Here is a 21620-nt window from a genome sequence, read left to right as displayed (position 1 = left end):
TCCCTGGTGCTTGGTGCCAGTGTCCCCTGCTAGGATCCCCAGGGTAGATACAGCACAATCACCTACTGGACACTGCGCTGGTGCCTCAGGCACTGGAGATGCTCTAGTGTCTGATTGTAACTTACAGTGCTGTGATTTCGTAAGGAAATGGGGCATGAGCGAGACTTAGTTAAATAAATTCCATTTGAAAAGAAGGAAGCAGTTCTTTAATATTTTTACAGTGGGTTTGCATTGGAGGAACAACTTCTCCTCCACCGGTCCAGTAAGGATGCTGCCATGGGGTAAAGAGTCCAAGACCTCCAGCTGGACCTCAGCATGGGGGTACTATAGACAGGAAGCAAATCCTATAGACCACCAAAGAGGAGAAGGACAGCTGGAGCACGAGACATCACTGTGGTGATGCGAAGGAGAAGAGGTGTGTGGAAAAGAGCATTGCTGAGAGAAGGAGGGCATGGAGCTAAAGAGGAAGAAGATCAGTACTGGAACTAAATGGCCTGCTAGCAGGATTAGCATACTGGTGCAGACTGGCTCCAAAGAGAGTCTTCAGATAAGTACAGACTAGAAAAGTTGAAGGGTCAGGTACGTCCCTAGGCACTGGTACTTCAGCTTCGCCACATTGTTAGAGCAGGCCCTGGCCAGCAGCACTCTCCTGACAATTCCTGGTATGATCTGGGAGTCAAGATGTGCCAGAGACCATTCCTGATAGGCAGGTTGCACATGGTCACCTATTTTGAAGGATAAGAGAGCTCAATAGGCATGGTTGTTCTGTGCCAGTCCACCTCAGTGCCAGGAAAACATCTGGGGCATATTCCCTTTGTTAACAGAGATGTCATCTGAGTGTTTTGAAGAGAGAGGGGGAGACAGCAGCCCTTGAGGTAGAGGTCCTGCTTCTGAGCACTGTCTCGCTCCCAGGAGCTCTGGGGGCCTTTGCTGCCTGAACCAGGAGGAGGATCAGAAGGTGGTTTGTTCTGGGGGTACAAAACCATCGGAGAAGTTCAGAGCAGAGCTCATGTGTGTCATAGGCCCTGGGAGGGAGCAAAGAAGTGCTGAGCATAGAGCAAACTGCCATCAGGGAGGAGTCTAGCTGCTCACCGCAGCAGGTGACAAACAGCTTTGACCATGTCCACCCCAGAGCCCGCTGAGATAGTGTAGCAGAGCAGGACAAGGCCAGGAGACGGGTCAGGGCATGAATGGGAAATACCCAAGTCAGTAGTTCCTGTTTCATTAAACACCCATCACTACCGGCTCAGAGACCGGCGAAAAATACTCGCTACCTTGCATGGAGCTGTGCACGTGCACACGTGGGCGTGGTGAGCAGCGCAGGGCTTGCCATCAAACATTTCACATGGAGGCCTTACGTGAGAAGGGAAGGCATTGTAAAAAGTTTTCTGAGCCTGCTAGCTGTGACCTCTTTATGTCATTTTATTTTCTGTTTCCTGAGCCTCCCTGACACTCAGTATCTGCAGCTGCGGGGCTGTGAGTCTACAGCAAGAAACTGAAGTCACAGGGAGTAACAGTAAAGGGCCCCCCTTCAGCTTCAGTGTCACCTGGGTGCAGCCTCCAAACCTCACCACAAGACATATGGATAGTGATTAATTACAAATAATGTCATCAAGTGCCCTGCAGAGCAGACCAAAGCACTGGCATGGGCAACAAGATGGAGAAACCTTAAAATGATCCTACTGAGATGCTGGCAGGACTGCAGTGCCCCATTGCGGGCAGTTCCCCCACCCTGCTGGTGCCTCCCTTGTCCCTGATATCACTGAAGGAGTGAAGAGCAGATCCACTGCCTCAGTGAGGAAATGTTATTCCTCCTCTAAAAGTGCTTATTTTGTCCCTGAGTCCAGAAGAACACACGATGTTGCAATATAGGGCAAAATTGAGAGGATGTGCAACAGTCCTGCTGGACCCAGTACATCCCATCCCATCCCTCTCTTGTAACGCAAGAGAAGGAAGTTTCTGCCTGACTTTGTTGCCTTTGCTGGCATGTGAGCACTGTGTGGAGAAGATGGGTTGGGTACGTGTTGTGGACTCCTGCTTTGTGATTGTCTTGTCTCAATAGCAGATGTTGCCTAGATCCAGGGAAGGCCTCCTATTGCAGCTCTCACCGTATAACCACACCAAGTACAAATGCATGTATAGTTATCCTGTGCAGGCACTAGGCCCACCACATCCTAGGGGCACCACGTTTTCTGAAGATACAGTGAAGATGTGCTGCACACCCCTAGCACAGCACTCTAAAGCTGCTGTGGTAAAGAAAGCAGCTAGAAGCTGGCCATGACTGGATAGATGAGCCTGAAAGGGAACAAAATATCGCAGTTCCTCGTCTGCTTACCTCACTCCAGCAACAGAAGACAGTTATGGTGCTGCATCCAGCTCTGGAGCCCTCAGCACAGGAAGGACATGGACCTGTTGGAGCAGGTCCAGAGGAGGGATACAAAAATGATCTGAGGCTGGAGCACCTCTCCTATGAAGAAAGGCTGAAAGTTGGGGTTGTTCAGCTGGAGAAGAGAAGGCTGTGGGGAGACCTTATTGTAGCCTTCCAGTACTTAAAGGGGGACTATAGGAAAGATGGGGGCAACCTCTTTAGCAAGGCCTGTTGTGACAGGACAAGGGGCAATGGTTTTAGACTAAAGGAGGGTAGATTAGACTAGATATAAGGAAAAAAATTTTTACCATGAGGGTGGTGAAACACTGGCACAGGTTGCCCAGAGAGGTGGTAGATGCTCCACCCCTGGAAACTCCCATGCCAGTGGTGAAGGGATTTGCAGAGGCTTCTCTCAGTGCATGTCCCCTAACTGGTTCCCTCCTGTCCCAAGCAGTCTAGGCAGCAGTGTTTTCCCTGTTTCTTTTCTATGACACTGATCTAAAAAGGATAAGATCAAGCTCTTGGGTTAGCATAAAAAACCTGGGGAGAAATCCAAGGGAGAAGTCCTCATTCCGAGCACATACATGAAAGTCCTGGGCATCAATCCAGAAGAGGGAGGCAAAGCGTTTATAGGCCTGGAAGCAGGATCAAAGTAAGCTCCAGCAGCCATCCCTCAGAACAGGAGGAAGACTTAGACACCTCTGACATTCTTGGGAGTGAGTGTTACCACTGGTGCCCTCACCTTTGGGGGCAGCGGCTTACCTTGACTCCTGCCAGCTGAGCTTCTGGCTGCCTCCAAAGAGTTCCTGTCCACCTGCAAGCATACACATCTGGGGCAGGGTAAAAGCAAGAGGAGCTGCTGGAGGGCAGGCTCCTACCTACAGGGTGCAGGGGCAGGAGCTGGAGCCATCCTGAGCAGCTGGGCTTTGCAGTTCTGTGTCAAGTGAGAAACCTGTTTGCATCCAGCCTTCAGGCACACCACACAGGGCTGCGCTGGGCCCTGCCTGAGCGGCACCCAGGGAAAAATCACCCCACCAGCCATTTCCAGATCTTTGCTTTGCCCAGGAAAGACAGGAAAAGGTTAAGAAAAAAATTAGATGCAGGTGTGAGTTTCCTACAAGCAGCTGGTAAGAGCGCAGGGGAGACAGACCATGCTCTGCTTTTTTGCCTTACCACCCATGATCCCTAGCAGAGTGCTTGGTGCAGCCAATAACTGCTTGCCCCAGAAGTGAAATAACATATTTCTCCTCCCCAGAATGAGGAGAAACTGTCCTCTTCTGTGATGTCCAAAAAAGCTGCAGCTCCCTAGTCTTTTTATAGCCCATGGCTAGCACAGCTGTGTTTCTCTAGGCACTTCTGGCCTAAAGTTTCTCAAGAGGGTTTGGCAGAGCCTGTGCCGGCACCCAGTTGGCATACAGGGCCCCAGGGAGCAGCTTTCCTGAACCTGCTCCGTTTTTTTTTTTTGGTGGATGAGGGATCACCTCCTGGCTGGGGATGAAGGATGAAATGTGAGAACACGGCAGGGTGTTTGCACAACATCACAGGGCACCATCCACTCCTGTTGTAAGATGCCCTGCAGGAGCCAGGACAGCTTGTCTCCTAAGAGAAGGAGCTGTCAAGGCTGAGGAACGCTGCTCCTGTTGGGTGCATCGACAAGGAGAGCTTGCCATCTGCTGGAAAGCGATCAGCATTGACAGGCGACAGTCTGGCAAGAGCTCTTGGGTGTAAGAGGCCTGTGCCAGCAGTCCCTGGACAGCTGGATGGCACTTGGGCTTGCAGAGACAGCAGAAAGAGCATCCTCTGAGGAGGGTAAGCACAGAGCAGGCTAAAAGCTCCAGTCTCGGGCACAGGTCTGATGAAACTTGCTGCAGGGTTTCGACATGCTACCACTCCCCTTGAGCCCTCCTTGGAAGTGTCTGTCCCCATTGCACAGGTAGCAGAAAGGAACATGTGTTTGTGCAACTAATGTACCTCAACTCATTCATCAGTAGGGCAGAGCGGAGAGCTGGCATGGTGGTGTCTCACATCTCCACAGCACAATTTGCCAGCATTTGTCAAGCTCTGTGTGCTGCTCACAGCTTTCCCCACCACTCCCTACACTGCTGAGATACTTCCCTCCCTTTGACATATTCTCAGGATTCAGCCTTTTGCTATGCCAACAGCACATCTAGCCCAACTGGCATCGAGCATCCTGCTCCTGACCACATCAGCTCCCAGGAACACACATGCAGCTGGAGAGTCCTCAGTTTTCCCAATGAGATTTTATTAATGTCTAGGGGGATATTAGCAGATCTCCAGCACAAGGGATTGAAGAGCTTATCTACAAATAGATGGACTAAACCTTCCCTAGCAATACCAGTATTGGTACCTCTGGATATAAGTCATATTAATACATTGTATAACATTGCTTACGTTATCAAAAGCTCCATCAGCCTTATTGGCCTGCTATTGCACTGTTGCACTGATTGAGACTGTGCACGACAGCAGCAGAGCCAGGGAAAGCTCTGGGACGTTACCCTCCTGGTGTGGAAACCACCACGGGAACTTGATAGCATACAGACTGCGTTCTTGCCCTTTTCATTCAGAAAGGTACGAAGTAACAGTGGCAGCACCAAATGCCTTGATTCTAACTTTTGATTAGTGTGAAGATCTTCAAAATCAGAGGAAAACTCTATCACTACCACGTCATGCTCCCTCCCTGAGTAGTCACGCCTGGCAGCCTCCTGTCAGGACCCTTGGCTTCAGTTTACACATTACTCCATCTAGCGGCCTAAAGGTTCCAGCATCCAAGAGCTTAAAACTCTGACCTGGTACCAGCTGGAATTCAAACCTCTGCAGCAATTTTGCCATCACCACTTTTGCCTCCATCTGTTAAGAAGAAAAGCAAAGTCATTGTCAGTGAGAGCAAATACAGCTTGGACTGCAGCTACTTAAAGTCAGTGTATTATGTCATGCTGCTTTGTCAATACAGAGATTTAAACGTTAAAACATTAAATGTTACTCTGTTAACGCAGCTGGCTGAGTTTGGGCAGGAAGAGAGTTGCCTGGGTCTTCCTGGATTTAAAAACAACTGACATGCACTAAGAACTGTCCCTGTGTTCATGTGTTAACCCCATTTTGGAAATCAAAGGTAAAACCAAGCACTTTAACCTGCAGATGTTGAGCACTGGTGCTTAGATGAACTCAAAGCACAGACCCGAAGAGCTGGCCTCCTACTGTCCTTCTGAAATGCTCTCTGCCATGCTCAGGTACTCACATGCTTCATCCAGTTGTTCCTCCCATCCACGCAGTCCCCTCCTCGCCTTCTCAGGGCCAGTCCTGGCTTGTGCCCTTCTGCCAGCTGATGTTTTCCCTGCCTTGACTCTGCCAGCTGCAGCCACGGGATGGTCCCCAACATCCCCTGCACATCCCCCATGTGCCTAATCTCAGCTGGCAAAGGGATGTTGACTGTTTGGATTCAAGCTGGCTGACCCAGGACAGTTCAGAGGGAGAGCAGCCTGCTGCCCCCTCCTCTGCAGGCACCTTGGCTGCATGTGGGCATGGGTGACATGGGACCAGTCCGGTACATGTATGTCTGCTCACGGACAGTGTTTGAGACATGCCCTGTCGTGGGCATGATGGGGATCTTCCCTCTAGAGGGAAGAGGGTCAGTGCACCATCAGTGCAGCTGTTGGTCCCCCACCGCCATCCACCGCCAGGACACCCTGAGCTGGCCCAGTGCTCACTAATGAAGCATCGTTCCGGGCCTCTGCTTACCTGTGCAAACACCTGCCCAATGCAAGATCGGGGTCCCAGAGAGAATGGAAAATAGCAGTAATATGGCCTGCAAGGAAAATGTTCAAAACTGTCACTCTGACAGCTTGGTTATAAAGAAGCAAGCAAACATTTCATCGTAGCAGCAAGGAAATAGTCTAACTACCACCTTACCTAGCTGACTTGCTAAGGCAACTTCCAAATTAACATATTTTTGGTTCAGAGCAGCAGTGCAGGTCTGAAGCAAGTCTCATCATCTCCACATACTGTATGGCTTAGCTCACAGAGCTGTTTTGTTGTATGCAAACCTTATTTCAAAGCTGAATGTCAAGCATACTGTAAATGCTCTCCAGCCTGTCATGGGGACCTAACGATCCACCCAGTTACTGCCCCTTTGGGCAGCTCTGAACCGCGTGAGTGAGGGGGCGTTTGTTTCAGAAAACTAGACTAACTCTCGGCTGAAGTAAAACCCCTGATTCACAAAGTAGTTAGATGCAGGGATCAGTACCAACTGTTTAGCTCACTGATGCCTCCCACTGCACTCCAGCCTACTGATGCAGATATGGCTTGGGCTGCCGGCCCATGCGGCTGAACAGCAACTTCTGTCTCTCGGGCCTTTGTCCCCTCTCCAATGTGGAGACACTTTCAGCTTCCTGCGGCCAGGGCTGCCACCCATTAAATGTTTGTATTGCACTAAGGCAAATATTCAACCTGGTTTTGGCCCAAAGATTTGACCTCGATACAAACATTAAATAACATTAGTACTGGGGGGGATTTGTAAGGTATTATGTGGTATAAAGAAGTTCTGAACAAAAGCTGCACATTATTGCTCTCTATTTGCATTTGGGCAGGGATTTAGCGTTACTCATACTGGAACGGAAATATAGTTTTATTCTACTTTTTTTCCCCTTGAACTGTCTTCCTGTAATGGTTCTTATTAGATATTTAATAACCTAGGAGTAAAAAGAAACTTACTTAGGTGCATCTTTGCTAAATCGGTCTGGATTGAAAGTGAGCGGATCCTTGAAATACCTTTCCATCCTTCCCATTATGTAAGTGCTGAACTGTCAAGGAAGAGTTTGTGTTAATCAGGAGCAGCACACTGAAAATGCCTCTTTGCTGTCACAGGTACAAAACCGTAACTGCCTTCCACTCCCCAGGCAAAACCAATCCAGAGTCCCAATTCATACCCCAGTTTTGCCCAAAATTTCAGAGAGGCCAGAAGAAATATACCCAGGGAGTATTTTGGCCCTCTGATACACAGTCCCATTGTATTTGGATTGACTGCAGTAGCTAAAAGCTGCTGATGGTGGGTGGGACTCACAACAAGCACTGTGTTTGCAGGAATTCTGATGCCGTCAATGATGTGCTCCTTCTCCATCCAGCGTATTGTCCCTGGGACAGGCGGGTACAACCGCAGCGATTCCTTCAAAACCTGTGTCAGTGAAAAGCACAAAAGGTCAGTTAGTTAATACAGTGTAGGAAGCAGAAATAAAATTAATTACCTCCCTATGGCCTTTCACTTTGGCTAAATGGGAGCTTTTGACTTGTGGAACAGATGCTAGTGTATTTATCTTGGGCTCCTGTGGGCAAAATACATGGCTAAGTCAGCTCCTTCAGGCCTGGTTCTTTCTTGCAACTGGTAAAATACAGAGAAAAAGAAGCAAAACCCGCAAGAGAGAACATGCATGGAACAGATATAACACCTCAAGTCAGGTCAACAACTAAATGAAAAAGTACTGGGAAGCAAATTCAGAGGGAATGTCTAAGAGTGAAGTTTCATGCCCCTGATGAGCCGTTCTCAGTGCCAGCTGCCGCAGGGATGGGTGGCTGCTCCCTCCTCCTTCCCATTCTCAGCACTGCACTCCTGCTCCTGCCTTTGTCCTGCTTCTGCTGCTTAGGGAGCTGAGCCAGGTCAGAGCACCAAAATGACAAAAAACAACCTGGCAAAGGAAAATGAATAGGGAACAGTGAGGAAAAACGGAATGACACCATTTCTTTTGGTGGCAGTGAGCTGTAAGAATGGCTTATTTCATCAAAGTGAAACCTAATTAACAGTGCACATTAGCACCACGCTGCAAATGCAATTAACGGTGTGTATGCACGAGTGGATTAATGAAAAAGAAGCGTGGACAAAAGGATTCAGAATTGCCTGAGCGACAGGAGAGGAGTCCCATGGTCTCCGATACTCCAGTGATGGACTGGCTCTGACCAAGGGTGACCGTGATTTTGGTTGTACAGACCCAAGCTTGTTCTGTTAAATAAACGGTCTGCTTTGAGAGGCTCTCATGTGATCTGTCCTAAAACTGAAAGGCTTAGATACCTCATGCTAATTAGAGTGGTATAATTGTGATGGTGTTTGGAGAAGCCTAAGGAAACCTGCTGATTTCTGTACTCACACAGAGATGCCTTTTCTTTATGAGAAATACACCTTTGAAATCTATCTGCTGTCAAAGCACATTGAACTGTGGGATGGGATATGGCAAATGGTAAAATGCCATCACCCACCTCAACGAGGCAATTTAAGAGAAAAGCAATCATGGCAGGCTACTAAAATCACAGTGAATTTAAGCACAGAGCATAGTTACCAGGGCTGTGATTCAGCCTCTCCTGAGGGCTACTGGTGCCCCCCATCTTGTAAAAAAGGATACTCAACACAAATGCTGGCGAGTAGCCAAGCCCTGGCTTTGCAGTTCATTACCAACCAGCATTTCTAAACACAAAACCACTTTTAGGACCAAACTCTTTTTTCCCGAGCGACTGAAGAGGATTTCACAACTGAATAATAAAAAAATTGAAATTGCAAAATATATCCATTATTTTTGGATGTCCTCAAATCCTGCTGAGTTTATGGCACATGATAAGATCATAGCTGGAACTGCTTTAACAATAATCAGACAAAAATAGAGCTGTGAGTTTGGGAAGCAAGTGGGACTCAGGCATGGGCCGGGCTTGAAGTTGCAAACCCTTCTTAAAATACAGCTATGGTTTCAGCTTAAACAGGTGGGGATGAAGCAACTCTGCTCTAGCTCCCAGCTTGGTAATAATTAAAGAAAGCAGTGAAGGAATTGTGTGGCATTTTTGAAAGAATTTCAAGGAGCATCCTCCCCAGCAAGGCTGGGCTGCTGCAAACAGCTCACAGTATCCACCTGCTGACTCTCTGGGGACAAACACCATCAGGATCAAATACTGTCCTTGCTCTTAAAATTTTAGAAGTGTGGGGCTCCTCTTGGCAGTCCCATGAGATGGCAGGAGTGCTATCAAACAGCTCTGACTGGTATTTTACGTCACTCCTACAGTACCTGTGATAAATAGGTGAGTTTGCCAAGATCCTCATAGTCAACGTCTCTCTTGGCACCAAGAACTTCATCTACTTCAGCCTGAAGCCTGCAGTTAAAAATTAAAAAAAAATGTTAGTTGCAGACACCCATTTCTTGCTAGGCAAGCTGACAAGTTGTATTTTTTGCTTTCCAGACACTGAGTTGGACTTTGACTCCCATCCTCAGGCAAAATGCCTACTGATTCCCAGCCAGCCTGCCTGAACTCGTGCCTCATATCAGGCCGGAGCAATGTGTGTACAGCGCAGCTGAATCAGGCAGGAATCGGGACCAGCTTTGTATAAAGGCTTTGAAAAAACTCACTTAAGATGAATCATTCCAATTCCATCTCAGCTTTTTTAAAATTTTAGATATATTGGGACTATGAAACTGTTTATTCTGGAAGGGAAGCTAGAATTTATCATTAAGTGATCCTAGCTTTTTAATAATCCTTATAATTAAGTTCACCTTGAAATAATTAACAGCAAGCTGGGTTTGCAAATTGGAGTGTACATACCTTTCCAGTATTTCAGGATGCTGAGCCAGTGCCATTACTGTAAATGACAACTGATTGGCAGTGGTTTCATGACCTAACAACACCAAAAGTCAGGTAAAAGTTAGTATGAAGTAATAATATGATACAAAGATGGTCTGCTAGTGTGATTGTGAACAGGAAACTTTAAACGTCAGGCCCCGAATGTTCCATTTCAAGTACGCTAGAAATTAAAGGAAACTTTAAAAAAGGTGTACATTCTATGTAAGGAGCTTTCAAGAATGACAAGAACAAGAGGTAGCTGGTAAAGATACGAGCAGTCTGCTCAACTCAAAGCTGCAGTGGCTGCATACGGCACCTACAGGTTATGAGCTCCCTAACAGTGAGGTTCAATATTTGCCTTGTCATATTATGGGACACACGGTTCTGCCGAGAAGCAAGGATTTACTGGTTTTGAGGGAAAACAGAGTTTCTAACCATCTTTCTTTGAAATGTCTGCTTTATGTGGATAGTTGTCATTTTTTCATGGATAGGCATACGTATTATCTTAAAGCATTACAGAAAACACTTCTGCAAAGACTTATTTGTGGCAGTAACGTCTTTCTTGTGAAAGAACAGTGTTTTAACCTCACCTTCTTAGGAACCTAAATTCCACTGACTTGCAAGATCAATTTTTCTACATTGCTTACCTCACATATCATCTCGGCCCTTGCTTTTTCTGATAGGCTTGACAGTAGCCTCTCTTACCAAGCACTGACTAATGCTTGAAAGGCAAGAATGGCACTTAATCATGTGGGTGAGGTGACATGATGACACATGGGACGTGTTAAAGATGCTTTCAGTGGGGTTTAGCAGGATCTGGAGGAAGGGCCAGAACCCCACGAGGAATAGCCTTGCGCTGCAGCAGGCAGTGCTGCCCTTTGCACTGCAGGATGGAAACCACTCCCTAGCATTATTTACTATGTTCATATGACTGAAGAAGAATAACATATCATCCTCCTATGAGAAAACTAAGACTTCTCTTTAGACCTCGCCCAGCTGGTCCTACGCCAGTGTAATACTGCTGTCTTCCAACCAGGTGACTCCTGGTTACAGCAGCATCACACAGAATGAACAAGGACATCAACCATGACCCTGTAGATGTCCCAAGAATGAGTACAGCTTCCCACACAACATATCCAAACGCTAAAATAGCTACCAACCTGCAACAAAGAAAGTGATAAAGTTATCCAGAATGTTTTCATCATCTCTGGTTTCCTCCAGAGCTGCCAAGAGAGAAAAGCAAACGAGATTAGATGTCCCCGTGCTGCAGCTGGAACAGCCAGAATGCTCTGCCCTGTTTTGCACATTTTGTCTGAGGTGGCATCAGGAGGGGACACCGAGCAGGCAGCTAAGCAGTGACTTGTGACCAATATTTCATCCGACACAAAGAAACCGGAAATTTTCAACGCAACTCTCACTATCTTCAGCGCAAAAAAACCACCCTAAAGACATCAAAGCATCAAAGTTCAGATCCCCAAAATAGGCCTCCCCAGATTTCATGGCAAAACATGCCACAGATGAATTAACTCCAGCAACATGTCCCCTACCATCTCCTTTCAGTATCTGTGTAAGAATATCCAGTGTGGCTTCCTTCCCGTTCTGGATGGCCTCTCTCCGCTGGTCAATGCACTCCTTCCCCACACGCCGCAGCAGCCTCACGCTCTCCTTGACCTCCTTTACCAGCTTCTGTTGCCCTGGCATGTACTGAATACAGAATTTCTTTAGTCATTTTATTCCTTTTGCTGGTAAAAAAAATACTGCCAGTGTTATTTTTCAAATGAGCACCTTGTTTTCTGTTAATTGACATTTGTCACAGAAACGTCTGCTCTCCACAGAACAAAGTGAATGCCCCCAAGGTGAAGGGTTTGGGCTGAAATAGGAAATATTCCAGTCTGGGCATGCTGATGCCTGGCCTTGTCAGAGCTGATGTTCTGAGCACTGTGAGCAAACTTCTTCACCTCTCCACAGAGAGAAACTGCAGCATGCAATACAGAATCTCACCTCTGGGCCCAAAAATGAAAACAGGAGCCCTAAAAGCCTGAACTACAGCTTTCATGAGAAACTGTGGAATGATTTTTAACATAAATATTTCAGATTACATCTGTAATTTCCTAGTATATGAATTTTGGTCAAAAAGATATTTTTTTTAGGGTAAGAAAGTTCAAATTTCTTCCACCTTGAGTGAATGTTGCCATCCTTCTTGGACAAATGGCAAAAATTTCAATTTTTGCAGTGATGGGTGTGAAAGTGTAAAACCATATGAGAAGACAACACATGCATGGGGGAAGAGAAGGCAGAAAGACAGAAAGGAAGCATTAAAATGTTACGTTAATTTTGCAAGCGTTTTAAAGCACCAATGGATTTTATCTCAATGCACACTGGAGGGAAGGAGCTACTGATGAGCCTTTCCCTGTCATGCACGGACCTCGCACAGCTCCAGCCCACTCGTGCATGAGCAGGGGCTCCAGCTGGACGCAAGGAGAGAGGACTGAAGCAAGGTGCATACAGACCTGCATGAAAGGGATGCGTGCCTTGGTCATTCCCTCCAAAACCATGGTCACAGCATGCGGGAAAGGCGTCTGGTCATCGCTCAGTGCATTTAATTCCAAGCCAAAGGCTACCTGAGGAGCAGAAGAAAGAAAAAGCCGCTGCATCCTGGCTCCCTGGGGCTGGAGTGAAAGAGCAGGACAGCCTCACAGCACCGCCCTTTCCCCTAAAAGTACCTCAGGCTAGATCCTGCCTCACAGAAGGCTGCGAGGGAAGGGTACTATCTACGTTATGCTTCCTCCTTGTTTTGGGAGATTAAATATTTACTCTTACTCTCCATTCATCCCAAACTGTTTTGCATAGAGAAGGGAAAAGCCATCGAGAGGCAGACTTCATGTTGACATAGAATGGTAATAATACAACATCCACACGCGAACAAGCACTGGTGTGTGTCCCTTTTGGCATAGAGGGGTGGGAGGTATGAGGCTGTGAGGGCTCCTGCTGGCCTCACCTAGGCTGTGCAGACCCTTCCCTAACTGCCCCTTCCTACGGCTCAGCCTGAATGGAAGTGGCACAATTAGTCCTTCAGCTCTTCTGGCACTGCTGGGTAAAGGCCTTGTTCCCTGGCTCTGGCTCCTGAACCCGTTCTGCTGCCAGTACCCGTTACTTCCATTCCTTCCTGCCAATCTTAGAGGAAACAACAAAGCAGACAGCTGGTACCTTTGCAATGATATCCATAGTCACTCGGTTCATCATCGTCAGCATGCTAAACTCTTTTTTTCCATCTGCCTTTTCCTCTAGCTTCTCCATCAGTTCCTCTGCTTTTTCATTAAAAGTTTCCATCAGACCAATCAGGTAGCTGAACAATCAATAAAAATGAGTGATGGCGGGTCTGGAGAGGACATCTTTGCTCAGGAAAAATTACCTTCATTATTTTCCACAGAAAATTGTTAAGATTTTTTTTTTAATTTATAATAAATTTGCCTTAATACTTTAAAAATCAAAGAGAGAAGATGAGAATTCTTCTTATAGCAGCCCTGCTCCATCCTGCCATGTAAACAACGGCTGTCGTGGCGAACGGCCTGCCTGTGCATGCCAAAGCAAATGGGCTTTATCTTCAGACCCTAAACACAATGCATCGAGGCACACACAGGCAAAGCAGACCAACCCCCTGCTTATCAATCACACCGTATCTCCCAGAGGGAATCACTCAAGTGAATGATGAGGCTTGCCCACATCAAACCCCTGAGGTCTGTTTTCCGACAGGATAAGGCAGCCGTCAGCACACTCCTGGATACGCAACCCTGGGACCTTTCTGCTGTTGCTGAGCTCATATGGGTGCCGCTGCCCCATGGGAAGCCTGGTCAAATTATACTTGTCATAGAAATGGTGCCTTGGACCCCAAGAAAAATGTGATTTTGGCACTAAATTTTTTTTTCTTTCTAAATATCAAACAATTGATCAATGACAGGGAGAATCATGAAAATACAGCAGAAATAACACATAAATCATCCCAGAGATATATGCCTTACCTTCGGCTGAAAGCTGGATCCATTATCTTCCGCTGCTTGTGCCAATGATCATGGTCACAAACGGTTACTAAGCCATTCCCAAGAAATCTAGCATTTAGGAAAACAAGGAAAGGAACAGTTTTCAGCAAGGGAGCCAGCCGAACCCCGTGTAGTCACAAAGATAACTCTTCCACATCTACTTTCTTGTATTTTTGCCACGTGCAGGGAGCACCGTACTGCTTTGAGTACACAGTTGTTGCACCACTGTGGACAACGACTGAACTCCAGATATATTTTGCCTGGTAGGTGTGGACTGCTGAGTCCAATAAGATACTACTTCATTACAGCTGTTATGCAAATAATTAATAGAATAACTGGATTATTATGTTTTTAAAAACTTCAGGCTATCAGAGAAAAAAAACCCCTTTTTTGTTACTGAGCTTAGGAGCTGGAAACTCCCAGGCATTAAGGAATAATTCAGTGCTCTAAAATCTGAGTGAGAAGTTTGATGATGGTCTTGACCAAACTATTCTAAGACCAACTGAGCAACCACGGCGGGGAAGAAATATGATCAAGGGAAAAAAATCCAACATAACTTCCTCCCTGGCTGGGATGACATTTGACTTGACACATAATTCAGTAGGTACATGTTGCTTACATATGCCTGGAACTAGTCACTAATCCTCACACTAGGGTAAATGGTCCAAGTCAAAGTAAGTATCATGCCTGTGATGTTATTAATCTTTCACTTATTTTCAGATCACAGTGGCTTCAGATGGGTTTCACCTACCTCTCACCAAATAAACTGAAGATACGACCATACACCAGCCGATCCTTTGGGTACTGCGGTGACATCAAGAACTCCTAAAGTCAAATCTCAGGTCAGTGAATACTGAGTGTAATCCATTTCCCAGACAAAACATAAAAAGCCACTTACATGTTCACTCTTTTCTTCCTGCAGCAATAGTCTGAAGACTAGATGAATTATTTGGTGTGCCCTGATTTCCCAGTTCCTGTGCTACCAGCTTGTTTCACATGTCTCTAGCACTTTTTGCCCAATGACCTGAAATCTTGCTTTGTGGTTATTGCAAAGATTTAGAGGAAGAAATTCAGTCCCTTGTGCCTCACTCACTTGAGATATTAAGCTCTTGCAGAGAGTCTGCTTTTCAGAAATGGTGAATGCTTGCTCTATCTGCTGTTTAAATAAAGGTAGTAAAGTAAATCAACTGGATCAAGGAAAAAAAGTAAATCAGGACAGCCTGGAGAGCAGAACACCTTGCCCTCCTAACCTGGCCAGAGCCGCCCTCTCTGCAGGCACAGACTGGCTGCACAGCACTGTCCTGAACATCAGGCACCACCTCTCTCTTTCTGGATGGACGGGCCGATCCCCACTGTCAATTTGGCTTTATTTTGCAGTACCTTCACTCCTTCGGGACTCAGAATCATTACTGTGACTCTGTGAAAGGCATTAAGCCGTACAATAGGTCCATATTTCTCTGCCCTACATGAAGAGAAGGAAACGAAAAAAGAGAATTATGGTACAAACCACCAACATGTAACAGTTCAGACCTGATAACCTCAAAGGACCAAAGCAGCATGTACTTCGAACTACTGCAGTTTTCAGTGAATAAAGCCATTAACAGAAGGATCAATGCTCTCTCTCCAGCTCCTCTACCGACCTTCTGAATGATGCTAAATATACAATTCAGGGCCTCTGTGCCATGATTTCCCAATTTGTGCTACAGGGCTACCCCATTCGATGTTACTGATGTGTCTCAACTTACCACTGCAGGAAGAGATCATGCATAAACTCCTGTTTCCTCAGCATTCCCCACAAGATCGGCAGATGTCCAAATAAAAAGCTGCAGAAAATGAAGGTTAAGAGTGTCATGAGGATGCCAACATAGGGTTTTGTATGGATTGCAGTCCTTGTTGCTCAGCATACAACATGCGTGTTGTAAGGAAAGAAAAATAACACCCAGCTGTGCCAATGCCCAGCCCTCTCGTGTGTAAGCTGGGACTGGGGTCAGGCTGGTGCACTTGTGCAGCCAGGAAGACCAGCGCAGATATGCAGGACAAGGTCTTTTTTGCTGCTGTATTATAGGAGATGTTTGGGTCTGGGAGGGAGCTCCCAGCAAACTGCTTTGCTCTTTGGCTAGCTGACTGAATCTCCGCTGCAACTATTACGCTTCTGTACACACAACAGACATTTGCATTAAATATTCTTTAGTACATGCTCATCCCTGATAAGTGTAACTTCGGTTCTGTCAATGGAGTTAAACTGAGTAAAATTAGGAACGGTCTCCTTCTGGCTAAAGCCATGTCACCTCAAATGCTGGAAAAAAGAGGACAACTTAGAAGGATAATCACTGGTTAATATGGAAATTGCAGAAACGAATAAGAAGGGTTAACTCTTCAAACACACCAGCTGTATTAAAAAGTTAGAGATCAATTCCTTCTGTGAGTGGTGAATTCCCACCGGCTTTGTATACATCTGAAGGAAGATTTGGCCAAGCTCCTCTCTAAATGCAGCAAGCTGTGCTCAAGATCTGTTTTCCATTTAAGAGACGGACAGCAATACTATCATCCTTTTCAGTATTAACAAGCTATAGGGGAAAAACAGGCTCTTACTTTATTTCTGTTGGAACTGGGGGGTGCTTAAAATAACAAGCACTCAACAAAGTTGTCCAAAATCTACAGGAACCTTTAATCCTTCACTTGTTAGACTCCTCCATTGTAATGGGGCTCCAAAATGATGTGAAAGCCCCAAATATGACAGATGAGTCTTTCATCAGCTAAAGCTCCAGAAACCTCTCTGTCTGCAGCACATGAAGCATGGTCCCACTCATGGCTCCTCCTGTGTGTCTCACAAATCCTCAGAGATATTTTTCACCCCCAGTCCCATCGCTACCCAATTAATTCAGGTGTTAAAACAGGCCTAAAACATTCATGCCCTAATGAGAAGACCCAATGACTTACCGCATGCCATGAAAAAAACTGAGCAAGGGCTTGGTTTGGGATATATAACCATATGATACTATCATCTGAAAACATGGATTTGCAAAGAAATCCCTCTTGCCCATTTCTTGCTATTAAATCTTTAATGTGAAGCAAACCTTTGAAGAGATGACCTCCTCTCTTCACAGGTGAGCCATTCACACAGTAAAAAATGACACAAAGCCACTAGGACTCACTTTTCCAGCCTGTCCTGCACAAGTCTCCTCTAGAGATGTGCTGTAAGTTCTGATAAAATAAATCAGCGCAGGAAATCTGGGGTGTTAACATAATCTTGCCATCATGCAGCCGTAAGACCTTACACAAAGTCTGAGGTTTTGATAAGATCCTGTTGTACTTCATCCTAAAACAGGGCTTTCTTAAGCTTTTATCAAAGGCAAAGAGCCAAGGGCAAAGGGAAAGTCATGCAACTGGACAGAATAACACCTTGAAGCGATACAGGCTGTGGGCTGGCTGGGGAGCTGATCTTCTGACCACAACCCGGGGGCTGGTCCCAGTGGGCAGCAAGCTGGACACAAGCCAGCCTTTGCTTCTGGTGCTCCTCTTCTCCAGTTTGCCAGATATTGTCTCAGCTGAGAAGCATTTACATTTAGATGAATCTCATTTCAGAGTAATTTGGGTTGGCAAGGACCTCTGGAGACCACCGGTCCAGTCCCCGGCTCCAGGCCAGTCAACGTCAGAGCTGTTTCATGGCTCAGGGCCTCACCCAGTCACTTGTGCCAGTGTTTGAGCACCCTCATGGTGAAGATGTTTTGCCTTACACCTAACTGGGATTTCCCTTTGGGCCACTGTCCTGGTTTCGGCTGGGATAGAGTTAATTTTCTTTGTAGTAGCTATTTTTTGGATTTGTGATGCAAACAGTGTTGATAATGCAGAGATGTTTTAGTTGTTGCTAAGTAGTGCTTACACTAGTCAAGGACTTCTTCAGCTCCCCATGCTCTGCCAGGTGCACAAGAAGCTGGGAGGGGACACGACCAGGACAGCTGGCCCAAACTGACCAAAGCGATATTCCATACCATATGATGTCATGCTCAGTATATAAAGCTGGGGGAAGAAGGTGGGGATGTTCAGAGTGATGGCGTTTGTCTTCCCAAGTAACCATTATGCTTGATGGAGCCCTGCTTTCCTGGAGACGGCGGAACACCTGCCTGCTGATGGGAAGGAGTGACTGAATTCCTTGTTTTACTTTGCTTGTGTGCGCGGCTTTTGCTTTACCTATTAAGCTGTCTTTATCTCAACCCACGAGTTTTCTCACTTTTACCCTTCCAATTCTCTCCCCTGTCCCACCAGGGAGGGTGAGTGAGCAGCTACACAGTGCTTAGTGCTTACTGGGGCTAAACCATGACAGCAGCTTGTCTCTGTTGCCCTTTGCCCTTCATTTTGCAACTCCAAGGAGAGTCTGGCCCCATCTTCTCATAACCGCTCATTAGGTAGCTGAAAACAGCCAGCAGATCCCCTCTGCCCCTCAGCAGCTGCTTCTCCACCCAAAGCAAGCCCAGCTCTCATCATCCCAAGCATCCTGGCTGCCCTCCACTGGGCTCACCCCAGTTTGTCAATGTCTTTCTTGTACGGGGGAGACTACCACCAACACAGGGCCTGGCCTTACCTTTTTTTTTTTTAAATAAATGACTTTTCAGAGCTGAAGGTATTTCATTTTCCCTACCTTGGACATTTAGGAATGGAAGTGTTTGTCCAACAGGTACTGAAATGGGAGTTTTGGACTGTCCCTGACAATTTATACTTTTGAAAAGCTATCAAGTACTGTGGGCTTGCATGACATACAAACTTCTACCTAGACATACCACTACTAGAAACCTTCCTGGGAAGGATCCTAGGCTGATCACCAACATCAAGCTGCAAACCCTGAAGAAGGAACAGAAAAACAGCCATAGGGTTACTCAAGCTGCCATTACTCTAGAGTGTTACTTCACACCTCAAAATGAATGTGAGGACAAGCAGTTACAGGTATGGCAAGATCCATCCTCTCTGTGATCTTACTTTCTGACCCTGATTACACAGTAAAACTTAGAGCTACGCAGCCAAGGTTGGTGTCCCTGTAGGGCTATGTAAGGGAGTGCCTGTGCAGCGCCTCTTCCCATGGTGTTTTAAGGAGGGCATATGTACCCAAAGGTGAGGTTGAACAGGAAGCACAGGCACTCCTGGAAGAACTGTGTCTCCCTGTGGCGGCGCTGCTGACGCCTTGCTGGTGGCCTCCTCACTGCCCTTTATCACTTACGGCATTTTTGGGGTTTTTTGGGCAGAAAGCAAACACCTAGCTCACGAGGGACAGCAGGGAAAGTACCTGCTGGAGTTAATGTCAGCGTGGCTCCTGGAGCTGTGCGGGGCGGCAGGCTGTGCTGGTCCCGTGCAGAGAGCCCCTCCTGCGTGGCTGGTGCTGCCTGCCAAGTCCCTCTTTGGCAGCATAAGCAAACACGCAGTTCGGATGGGCAATTCTAAGCTCCTCGTTTCACGCTGCTGTGGCCACCTTGAGGCGAACAGCAGGGAGATGTAGGCCAGCAACCCCACGCCGCCTGCCCGAGCCAGCCACGCAGCGCTGCAGAGCAGGGCGGTGGGTCTCCGGCCACGCCGGCGGCGCCAGCCTTCCCCGGGGAGCGGGCCCACGGGTGCGCTGCTCCCAGCCGGCCTCGCCTCCTCGCCCTTGCGGTTGCCCTTGCCCGCATCAGCAAGGTCCCGGTCCCGGCCCGCCCCAGCAGGTCACCCCGCAGGGACACGGGCTGCAGTGCTTATCTTCTGCTCTGACACTTCCTCCCCCGGCGGCGAGGGCAGCCGCGGCGCAGGGTCCGCCGCTCGCAGCTTCCTCCGGGGCGCTCCTCCGGGAGCGGGCCTCGGGGCCAACGGCGGCGGTCGCTCCGCAGGGCCCCGACAACCCACGCAGGTCCCCACCCCCGCACCCGGGCCTGCCTGCCCCTTACCTCTCCCGCGGGGCGCCGGGGATGTGGTCGTACTTCGCGTGGATGTACCGCACGTAGCAGCAGTACAGGCCGAAGGCCAGCAGGGAGAGGGCCAGCAGGAGCCCCGCCGCGGCCACCACCGCCTCCATCGCCCGCGGCCGGCCGGCAGCTGCCGTGGGGAGGGCGGCGGGGCGGAGCGGGCCGGGGGAGCCGCGGCCGTGGGGAGGGCGGCGGGGCCGGGCCGGGCCGGGGCAGCCGCGGCCGTGGGGAGGGCGGCGGGGCCGGGCCGGGCCGGGGCAGCCGCGGCCGTGGGGAGGGCGGCGGGCGGAGCCGGCCCTGGTTAAAGAGTCCGTCGGCAGCGAGGCGGGTGTCGGGGGGCTGAGCCCGGGCCCCCGCCGCAGGTCCAAATGCAGCCCCAGGGGGTAACTGCCTGGCAGGCGTCTGCCACCAGACAAGGAGGCTCTGTGTTGACTTTTAACTTTATAATGCGAGATACAAAGGGATGCCTGTAGGAATCAATAAATGACAATTTTTCAGAGCGATCTACTTTGGGTCCCGTGTTCTACAATGTTCTCACTCATCATCCAGACATGGGAACGAGAGATGATACAGTTTTAGTCAAAATGGGCAATCTAAAGCTGACTGCCACCAACTGCATAAGGATCGCAGGACACAAGGGACCAAGCCATAAAATGGTGGAAATTCATTTCTGCTAAATGAAAAGTAATGCATGGGGAGAGATAAACTGTGTATATACATATACATCCAAACTAGGAATGTATATTCAGTGGTGGCACCTCTTCAGGAAATGTCAGCTTAATGCTCAGTACAGACCAAAGAAGCAAAACAAGATGCCTGACTGTATCAGTATTAAAGGACTCTATAATCTCGAGCACACCCACTGTGTGTGAATACCGTGCTTCCTCCCAGCTCAGCAGAGGTGTACAAACAGAGACAGAACAGATTAGGCCTCCAAACTGGAAAAAGGATGCCTGAGGGAGGTTATGACAGGGGTCTGGAAAATGATCAGTGGTTTGGAGGTGAATAGAGACAAACTAATCATTATTTTGTATAATGCAAAAACAAGGAGGCACGCACAGAAATGATTCGACAGCAAGTCCAAAAGAGGAAGATATTTTCCACAACAAATCGTTATATGGAGGAACTCATTGCAACCGGCTGTTGTGGAGACCAAATCAATAAATCAGCTCACGAGAAGCCAGGGAAAGTGATGGGGGATGGATCCAGGTACTATCACTGGTCTCAGCAGGAGCTCTGTACTCTGGGAATTACTGGAAGGAATGACAAAACACCAAAAGGCCCAAGAAGACCCCCTAAATGGCCCAAGCTCTGAGGATACACAAAGCTCCCACTGCATCCTTCTGCCTGCCCATCTGCTCTCAGCCCAGCAGCCACTTAATCCTCGCAACAATCTCCACAGCCTCCTATAAACTGCCCCTTCCCTTCTTCCTCCTCCGAGACCTGCTGCCTGCAACCAAGGCCCGTCCCTGTGCTGCAGCCCCTGCCAGCTGGATCCTGTGCCCAGTCTGTCCCTTCGAAGGTTGCCCACCTTGCATGCAGGGTGACAGCACTCCTCTCCACCACCCCCATGGCTCTGACTGCAGCAGGAGAAGGAGAAGCAGGACACCCTGCTGCCCTTTAAAGAAAAGCAGTACACCACTTGCCTGTCAGGCTTTCACAGGACAACTCCATTAATGTACT

General features: G+C 47.9%; 1 protein-coding gene across 2 annotated transcripts; it reads right to left on the bottom strand.

The window, feature by feature from the left end:
• Positions 1-4610: 4610 nt before the first annotated feature.
• CYP46A1 (cytochrome P450 family 46 subfamily A member 1) lies at positions 4611-20135 on the bottom strand. Of its 2 annotated transcripts, XM_075103889.1 has the most exons (15): positions 19920-20135; positions 15756-15833; positions 15391-15472; positions 14762-14835; positions 13993-14079; positions 13181-13319; positions 12484-12594; positions 11521-11677; positions 11134-11196; positions 9956-10028; positions 9424-9508; positions 7446-7556; positions 7097-7185; positions 6125-6191; positions 4611-5236 (listed from the first exon to the last, which is right to left on the bottom strand). In XM_075103889.1, exons 1-15 carry the CDS (start codon positions 20045-20047, stop codon positions 5075-5077), a joined length of 1506 nt encoding a protein of 501 aa, XP_074959990.1. In that variant the 5' UTR covers positions 20048-20135; the 3' UTR covers positions 4611-5074. The 2 variants fall into 2 exon arrangements, with proteins under 2 accessions (XP_074959990.1, XP_074959989.1); XM_075103888.1 differs by lacking the exon at positions 15391-15472 and having other exon boundaries at positions 19920-20052.
• Positions 20136-21620: the final 1485 nt, after the last annotated feature.

This window comes from Phalacrocorax aristotelis, chromosome 9 (genome assembly GCF_949628215.1).
Source record: "Phalacrocorax aristotelis chromosome 9, bGulAri2.1, whole genome shotgun sequence".
Classification (NCBI taxonomy): Eukaryota; Metazoa; Chordata; class Aves; order Suliformes; family Phalacrocoracidae; genus Phalacrocorax; species Phalacrocorax aristotelis.
Note: the sequence above shows the minus strand (reverse complement) of the source record. Positions and strands in the feature narration are given on the sequence as shown.